Source organism: Electrophorus electricus, chromosome 15 (genome assembly GCF_041902795.1).
Source record: "Electrophorus electricus isolate QZ-2024a chromosome 15, ASM4190279v1, whole genome shotgun sequence".
NCBI classification, from domain to species: domain Eukaryota; kingdom Metazoa; phylum Chordata; class Actinopteri; order Gymnotiformes; family Gymnotidae; genus Electrophorus; species Electrophorus electricus.
In genome coordinates this window covers 26,417,501-26,427,500 of record NC_137511.1, presented here as the reverse complement: position 1 = coordinate 26,427,500, position 10,000 = coordinate 26,417,501, and the positions used below count along the sequence as shown (strand labels likewise).

Sequence of the window (10,000 nt, the reverse complement as noted above, 5' to 3'; positions counted from 1 at the left end):
CCTGGTGTTCCACCCCAGTGTTTCAACTGGTGTTTCACCCTGGTCTTCCACCCCAGTGTTTCAACTGGTGTTTCACCCTGGTGTTCCACCCCAGTGTTTCAACTGGTGTTTCAGCCCAGGGTTCCACCCTGGTGTTCCACCCTGATGTTCCACCCTGATGTTCCACCCCGATGTTTCACGCTGGTGTTTCCCCTGGTGTTTCAGCCCGGGGTTCCACCCTGGTGTTCCACCTGGTCTTTCTCCCTGGTGTTTCTCCCTGGTCTTTCTCCCTGGTGTTTCTCCCTGGTGTTTCTCCCTGGTGTTTCTCCCTGGTGTTCCACCTGGTCTTTCTCCCTGGTGTTTCCCCTGGTGTTTCAGCCCGGGGTTCCACCCTGGTGTTCCACCTGGTCTTTCTCCCTGGTGTTTCTCCCTGGTCTTTCTCCCTGGTGTTTCTCCCTGGTCTTTCTCCCTGGTGTTTCTCCCTGGTGTTTCTCCCTGGTGTTTCTCCCTGGTGTTTCTCCCTGGTGTTTCTCCCTGGTGTTCCACCTGGTGTTTCAGATCATTCATGTGATATATGGGGGGGCCACCACTCAACTCGTCTGCTTCAAATCGTCTACAGTCACCCTGGTCCCCAAGAAATCAGGACCTACAGAAGTCAACGACTCCAGACCTGTCACTCTAACATCTGATGTCATGTAGTGCTTTGAGCGCCTCATGTTGTCTCATCTCAAAACCATCTCGGCCCCACTCCATGACCCCTGCAGTTCACCTACAGAGCCAACAGATCTGTGGACGATTTCATCCTCCAACACCTGGACTCTGGATTCAGGAACCAATGCCAGAATCCTCTCTGTGGACTTCAGCTCTGTGTGAAGCTGGAAAACAACTCTGACTCCTGGATCATCAGCACAGACTCACGAGACCCACAACAAGACACTAACGCTAACTAAAACTAACCTATGTTCTTTCTGGTGTGTCCAAAACAACCTGGAGCTCAATACAGTTAATGCAGGTAAGATCGTGACTGACCCCTCACACCCTGGACATCGCACCTGCACAACACTTCCCTCCGGCAAGAGGCTAAGGTCTGTCCTTGTCCTGACCAAACTCAACAAGACCCAGTTACCCCAATGACATAAACTCAACAAGACCCAGTTACCCCAATGACATAAACTCAACAAGACCCAGTTACCCTAATGACATAAACTCAAGAAGACCCAGTTTCCCCAATGACATAAACTCAAGAAGACCCAGTTACCCCAATGACATAAACTCAAGAAGACCTAATTACCCCAATGACATAAACTCAACAAGACCCAGTTGCCCCAATGACATAAACTCAAGAAGACCCAGTTACCCCAATGACAAACACAAGAAGACTCAGTTACCATAATGACAAACCCAAGAAGACCCAGTTGCCCCAATGACATAAACTCAACAAGACGCAGTTATCCCAATGACATAAACTCAACAAGACCCAGTTACCCCAATGACATAAACTCAACAAGACCCAGTTACCCCAATGACATAAACTCAAGACGCAGTTACCCCAATGACATAAACTCAACAAGACGCAGTTACCCCAATGACATAAACTCAACAAGACCCAGTTACCCCAATGACATAAACTCAAGAAGACGCAGTTACCCCAATGACATAAACTCAACAAGACCCAGTTACCCCAGTGACATAAACTCAAGAAGAGTTGAGTGGGACAGACAAACCAAGGGCTGGTGTGTGTGTGTGAGACGGACACACCCAGGGCTGGTGTGTGTGAGTGTGTGAGTGTGAGTGTGTGAGTGTGTGTGTGTGTGTGTGAGTGTGAGTGTGTGTGTGTGTGTGTGTGAGTGTGAGTGTGTGTGAGTGTGAGTGTGTGAGTGTGAGTGTGTGTGTGTGAGTGTGAGAGTGTGAGAGTGTGTGTGTGTGTGAGTGTGAGTGTGTGTGTGTGAGTGTGTGAGTGTGTGTGTGTGTGAGTGTGTGTGTGAGTGTGTGTGAGTGTGTACTCACCCCCTCCGTCTTCTCCTCTGTGTTGGCCAGCATCTCCTGCAGTGCCCGCACCGACAGCGACTGCTCCAGTACAAACGTGCATATCGACAGATCCGGGGGAACATTCTGGAAATAGAGGTGCACTTCAGGTCAGTGAATCCTTTGGCACTGCAGAGCCAAAGATGGCTACGAGACCCCGAGAGGTCAGAGGGGTCACCTGGAACCTGCTCGAGTCCTCTGTGTGATGGCTCCACCTGTGTTACCATGCGGATTAAACACTGGATAAATTCCACTTTTCTTGGACTTAAAACAGAATTCCTGCTAATTGGTTTCAAGGATTCACTGGGATGTGAGCTGGTGAGCCGTTCAGAATCATAACTATTCACCCCGACACACCCTCGGGGTGTAGAGGTGCATTATATAAAGTCTTAGTCCACAATATAAAGTCTGTTAATCCCCAGTTTAAAGTCTGTTAGTCCCCAGTATAAAGTCTGTTAGTCCCCAGTATAAAGTCTGTTAGTCCCCAGTATAAAGTCTGTTAATCCCCAGTATAAAGTCTGTTAGTCCCCAGTATAAAGTCTGTTAATCCCCAGTATAAAGTCTGTTAGTCCCCAGTATAAAGTCTGTTAATCCCCAGTATAAAGTCTGTTAGTCCCCAGTATAAAGTCTGTTAATCCCCAGTATAAAGTCTGTTAATCCCCAGTATAAAGTCTGTGGCCTTCACAATATTGAGTGTTCTCACAGACACAAAATATTTCATTGTCTGCCATAAACCTCTTGATAGTGATCAGAAGGTTACCAGTTCAAGTCCCACCACTGCCAAGTTACCACCGTTGGGTCCCTGAGCAAGACCCTCAACCCTCAGTTGTTCAAATTGTACACAGATGTAATTGTACATTGCTTATATGCAAACTATTATTATCCTCCTTGACTTATAGCTCTTCCGACAGCAATTAACAAAAGCAAATACATAGACGAATGACTCAAAAATCGATTTAGAAATGATCGGTGATTTGAATATATGGTTCAGAAGTTTCTACATCGGGTATTATTGATATGAACGTTTGACTTCGGAGCCAGCGGCGTTAACTGTATTTTTAATCAGCAGGGTTTTTCATTTTTAATTGGCTAAGTGGATTAAGGGAAAACACTGAACTGAGCTGTGATTGGCTGTACAGAGTTCCTGATCACATACCTTGCTCAGATTGGTCAGGCATTCCGTTTCTGGGAAAATCATCAGCATCCGATCTTTCAAACAGCCGCATGCTCCACATCTCGATTAGCGGGGAGCAGACAGCAGGATTTCTGCATCGTAGCTCAGGCTAAACGGCCAGTCACAGGGATCGATTACGCCATCGATCAGGCAATAGACCGGCATTGCTGACCGTTCCCATCGGCCATGTGATTATGAGACATTCCGCGCTGAGGCACGCTCAGGACCCCATGTTGAGTCAGAGAGACCCAAACCTCTTTGCATCTTTCTCGCGGTTCGTCACCAAGGAGCCGCGCAGAGTTCTCAGCGTACTCGATATCGGCACGGCGATGGATCTTCAAGCGCCCGTGCGTGATCCAGACGGGCTGCGTTTCAGTGGCGGGAAGGCTGGTTTACGATTGCTTCCACGCTCCTCTGCTCTGATTGGCTCGTACTGACACGTGCAGCGAAGATAAAGATGGTTGCGGGAGCACAACATTTCCGCCGTCTCAGTTATGCGGTCGAGAAAACACGCATTCCCTTCTCACGGTTTCCCTCTGCCTGCTAGCTCCTTCTCCCGTGCCTCCGCTAACGAGCGACGTCCAGGCTCGGAGGCCTAGCGTGCTCCCATTTTCACACTATTTGCTCTTCTAAAGGTGCTTAAGCAGATGTTGGTGTCTTTCTTAATCTCACATTAACGTGCTGCTTCAAGGTGAAGCCTTGTCGGAACACGGGTTTGCCGCAAGATTTTTTTGGTTCATGTAAAAGTCCAGGTCCCTCTCAGAACACTCGCTTTCGGGCAACACGTCAACTTCAGCGTGGGTGCGGAATACTAAAAAAGGATCTGAAGACAAAGTGGGTCGCGCACAGAACTGAAAACAGGCTCTCCATCCAAAATATTTTGGTCGCTTTCAGGTGTTGCCAATTTGGGAATGAGGGAGGACAGACAAGCGAGGACAGGAAAAGTAATTAAAGCCAGAGGAGAGACGAGACCGCAGCGAGACGGGAGCGACGGCATCGGGTGAGACAGGTGAACAGGGTTAGATGTTGTGAGACACATCAGGTGAGGATGGAGTTGTCTGGAGAGGAAGTGGAATCGTTACCTTCGAATTGGACGTGGATTCCAGGAAGCAGAGTCTGTTTCCAAAGCCCTCGGCCGCCAGACAGAGTTTCCATTGCTCTTTATGGAGTGTGGCGGAGCACTGTAGCACCACCTCATCGTCCTACGCACACACGACAGAATTAGTAACGACAAGGGTTGTGATTAACAATGTGACAGGTTCGGTTTAATCAAAGATGAATGCATATAATTTAAACTTTGTATGAATGTATTTGTTAAGCGAGACCACACGCCAGTAATCATGACTGGAAACACAAGTTTATGTTTCTAATCAGGTGTATCACAGCAAACACACTTATGATGGATTCCATGTAATCATGGATTTGCAAAAAAAAAAAAAAAAAAAGACTTTTAGAAATTAAATGTATATATTATACCATTTATGAGGCATTATTTCTAAGATCATTCATATATTATTTTAAAAATACATGGCACTGACCAGATAATGGACAATATCACATTTCTTTCCATTATTTTGGATTTTGTATAGCGTAGTCATGTCCACTACACAAACACAGTCCAGTTCCTTATACTCACGCAGTCACTAATCACAATGCAGCGCATTCATTTCTACCAGGGGATTCACTTCTGTTTTATGAATCACATTTTATTAATTATTCTTAATACAACAAACCTTCCTGTACATACAAATCTCACATACAAGTACATACAAGTCACCACCGTTTATCCACTTAATAATTATTAATAATTAATAATTATAATGATTAACAAGCTCTTTACTTTAATGCCTCACTCAGTTTTATATAAATACATTTTTTAAAAATATTGAAAATATTTTTACAGTACATAGATTAGATCATACAAAAAATGACCAGGAATAGCATATATATATATATATATATATGTGTGTGTGTGTGTGTGTATTGTGTGTGAGTGTGTGTGTGTGTATGTGTGTGTGTGTGCGTGTGTGTGTGTAATGTCTAAGGGGGACATATATTTATTATATTTATATTTGTTTTCTTTAGTTATTCCTGGTTTAGTGAATACTCCAGTTTAGTGAATACTAGAGCATAGTGTATACTAGAGCTTAGTGAATACTCCAGTTTAGTGAATACTAGAGCATAGTGTTTACTAGATCTTAGTGAATACTCCAGTTTAGTGAATACTAGAGCATAGTGTATACTAGAGCTTAGTGAATACTCCAGTTTAGTGAATACTAGAGCATAGTGTATACTAGATCTTAGTGAATACTCCAGTTTAGTGAATACTAGAGCTTGCTGAATACTAGAGTTTACTGAATACTAGAGCTTAGTGAATACTATAGCTTAGTGAATGCCACAGTTTAGTGTATACTAGAGTTTAACAAATACTACAGTTTGGTGTATACTAGATCTTAATCAATGCTACAGTTTAGTGTATACTAGAGCTTAGTGAATGCTAGTTTAGTGTATACTAGAGCTTAGTGAATGCCACAGTTTAGTGTATACTAGAGCTTAGTGAATGCCACAGTTTAGTGAATACTAGAGCTTAGTGAATGCCAGTTTAGTGAATACTAGAGTATAGTGAATGCCACAGTTTAGTGTATACTAGAGCTTAGTGAATGCCACAGTTTAGTGTATACTAGAGCTTAGTGAATGCCAGTTTAGTGAATACTAGAGTATAGTGAATGCCACAGTTTAGTGTATACTAGAGCTTAGTGAATGCCACAGTTTAGTGAATACTAGAGCTTAGTGAATGCCAGTTTAGTGAATACTAGAGCTTAGTGAATGCCAGTTTAGTGAATACTAGACCATAGTGAATGCCACAGTTTAGTGTATACTAGAGCATAGTGAATGCCACAGTTTAGTGTATACTAGAGCTTAGTGAATGCTAGTTTAGTGTATACTAGAGCTTAGTGAATGCCACAGTTTAGTGAATACTAGAGCTTAGTGAATGCCAGTTTAGTGAATACTAGAGCTTAGTGAATGCCACAGTTTAGTGTGTACTAGAGCTTAGTGAATGCTAGTTTAGTGTATACTAGAGCTTAGTGAATGCCACAGTTTAGTGTATACTAGAGCTTAGTGAATGCCAGTTTAGTGAATACTAGAGTATAGTGAATGCCACAGTTTAGTGTATACTAGAGCTTAGTGAATGCCACAGTTTAGTGTGTACTAGAGCTTAGTGAATGCCAGATTTAACATGGACCAGCTAAGTCTCAGGGTTCTACACCATGAGGGATTCTTTATCTGTGTAAGCAGACAGCTGTCCTCTTTAGTCAGCCCAGTGACAGACAACTAAACTAAGGTACAATTTAACATTTAACACAATGCCAAACGTACATCGGAAAGTGTCTAAGACATGACATTGTCACTAAATGTATCCCACACACATCCCCAAACACAAACCCACAAACACACCTACAGGAAAATGTTTTGATGTGTTCAACATTTTGACACCTGAAGTGTGTACTGTGCAACACCAGAGGTGTCTGCACGCCACAGCCATGGGACTAGTGGTAATGTTCTGCATTACTGAGGAGTTTTGGGTCTCCTCGGGTGCTGGGCTGTAATCACATATACATAGAGAGAATATAAGGTACTGTCGAAATAATTTTATGTAAATTGGTTCAAACTGGTAATCACTCGTTCGGTAAAAAGGCCCACATCAGGCAGTGATGGAGAATTTACTCATTAGAGAACTCACTCGGTTTCAATCAGTTCTCAACTGCAAACATTCTGGAAACACAGTAGAACTACACTAGAACACTAGAACATTAGAACACTAGAAGTACAAAAGAAGAACAATACAACACTAGAACATTAGAACACTAGAAGTACAATAGAACAACACTATAAGAACACTAGAAGTACAACAGAACACTAGAACATTAGAACATGAAGTACAATAGAACAACACTAAAAGAACACTAGAAGTACAACAGAACACTAGAACATGAGAACACTAGAAGTACAATAGAACAACACTAAAAGAACATTAGAACACTACAAGTACAACAGAACACTAGAACATTAGAACACTAGAAGTACAACAGAACACTAGAACACGAAGTACAATAGAACAACTCAAATTTAGTGTTCGAAAATGACATCATTCAACAATAATTAAACAAATTTAACTTAAATGTCTCTAATGTCTCTTTCTTATAGTTAAAAATAATTTAAAAAACAAGGTCACAGTTAACTCTCCATATTATAAACGGAGAAGAGGAATTATTTTCTGAGCTGGAATTTCCTCATGCGAATCGTCTGAGAGGCCCAATATAGATGACGACACTACCAAAGCCCACACACTCCTCAGATAACAGCACTGCTTCACCCCCCCCCCCTCTCTCTCTCTCTCTCTCTCTCTCTCTCTCTCTCTCTCTCTCTCTCTCTCCCTCTCTCCCTCTCTCCCTCTCTCACTCACTGCAGTAGTAGAGACAATAGTGGTTAATGTTCAGAACTGAGGTGAATTATGGGATGTTGGGAAAAGCTCAGGAAGTGATGTAACACATCATCCATGGCAGGTTGCCAGATCCTCACTGCAATCCCCCTGACAGGAAAACCACACTAATGACAGATACATCACACTAATGACAGATACATCACACTAATGACACTGATGGATAGTTCATCAACATACAACTACTACTACAGCTATAGCATAGCAGCTGCAGTCTAATACACACACACACACACACACACACACACACACACGGGACGAGCAGGAGACTTGAAGGCAGCTTTATCAACCTGTATAGATTTCAGCATATTTTGACAGCACTTTAAACCTTCACAAATGCCACAGCCTGCACAAACACTGGTACAGTAGCTGTAGATTTAAGCATAATCAGTGCATAATCTGTAAGGATTTTTTATTGTGTGTGTGTGTGTGTGTGTGTGTGTGTGTGTGTGTGTGTGTGTGTGTAGAGAGAGGGATAAGAAGGAGAAATGGAGAGTGAAACGGGGAGAAAGAGAGAGGCAGGGAAGGAGCGAGTGAGAGATGAGGAGAAGGAGAGGAGGGATAAAAAGAGGAGAGAGGGAGAGAGAGAGAGAGAGAGAGAGAGAGAGAGAGAGAGAGAGAGAGATGGGGGGAGAGGGGGGGGGGCTTCCTGCCCACACACAACACTGCAGATCCAATGCTGAAATCCAAGGGGGATACGCACTATACTAGAGACTCTAACCTACACACACACACACACACACACACACACCTACAAACATGCAAACACAAACACCAAAAGAAAGGAAAATACACGTCAATACTCACATACCCGCCGATGCACAATATACAACTACCTTCTGATTGTCCATCTAACCATCATCTACCCCACTCTACCCCAACCATCATCTACCCCACTCTACCCCAACCATCATCTACCCCACTCTACCCCAACCATCATCTACCCCACTCTACCCTAACCATCATCTACCCCACTCTACCCCAACCATCATCTACCCCACTCTACTCTAACCATCATCTACCCCACTCTACCCTAACCATCATCTACCCCACTCTACCTGATAATCACATATACAGTCACACCTACAACCAAGACTATGATCACATATACAATCACACCTACAATCACACCTACAGTCACAACCAAGTCGATAATCACATATACAATCACATATACAACCAAGTCTATAATCACGTATAGAAACACACTTACAACTAAGACTATAATCACATATACAATCACACCTACAACCAAGTCTATAATGACGTATACAATCACACCTACAACCAAGTCTATAATCACGTATACAATCACACCTACAGTCACAACCAAGTCTATAATCACATATACAATCACACCTACAACCAAGTCTACAATCACACCAACAACCAAGTTTATAATCATGTATACAATCACACCTACAAATCACACCTACAGTCACAACCAAGTCTATAATCACATATACAATCACACCTACAACCAAGTCTATAATCACATATACAATCAGATCTACAACCAAGTCTATAATCACGCATACAATCACACCTACAACCAAGTCTATAATCACGTATACAATCACACCTACAATCACAACCAAGTCTACAATCACACCTACAACCAAGTCTACAATCACACCTACAACCAAGTCTATAATCACATATACAATCACACCTACAACCAAGTCTATAATCACATATACAATCACACCTACAACCAAGTCTATAATCACATATACAAGCACACCTACAATCACAACCAATCTATAATCACATATACAATCATACCTACAATCACACCTAGTCACAACCAAGTCTATAAACACATATACAATCACAACCAAGTCTATAATCACATATATAATCACATGTACAATCCCAATGTGGGATTTCCTCACTGTACTGTACAGTATTACCACTCCATCAGTAGGTAAACTGACTAAGCTCCTGAGATGATCCCTAATACTTCACTACTAAGAGTTGTACTCTATTCTCCAAGAGTTACTACTACACTCAGCGTCGTGGACGCCCCACGGCCTGCACAGACTGTCGTGGAGCTACTACTGCAGTGTTACTAACAGGTCTGAACTCAGGAGATCCAGAGACTGGAATCAGGTTTGCATTTTCATTTCCAGGCTTGGAGCAGTTTTCGCCTGAGGGTCGTGACTCTGTCTCCAGCCTGCTGAGCTGACACACGCACACACACACTGCTGCTCCCTGCCCACTCATCACAGACACGTGATAAAAGATTACAGAGAAAGAACACATGACAGAACAATGCAGTGAAAGTGTGTGCAAGCACGTGTGTTTACTGATAGAATGGT

At 43.0% G+C, this 10,000-nt stretch overlaps 1 protein-coding gene across 7 annotated transcripts in view; it reads right to left on the bottom strand.

Moving 5' to 3' along the window:
• ryr2a (ryanodine receptor 2a (cardiac)) overlaps positions 1-10,000 on the bottom strand; it is a 191,129-nt gene that overhangs the window by 145,452 nt on the left and 35,677 nt on the right. For all 7 annotated transcript variants that reach the window (XR_014117195.1, XR_014117196.1, XM_035533858.2 and 4 more), the window contains exons 2-3: positions 4,261-4,380; positions 1,987-2,091 (exon numbers count right to left, since the gene is read on the bottom strand). Coding sequence is in view for 5 of the 7 variants with exons in the window: in XM_035533858.2 (XP_035389751.2) it covers positions 1,987-2,091; positions 4,261-4,380 (225 nt within the window). In the remaining 2 variants the exon portion in view is untranslated. The remainder of the gene's footprint in view (positions 1-1,986; positions 2,092-4,260; positions 4,381-10,000) is intronic.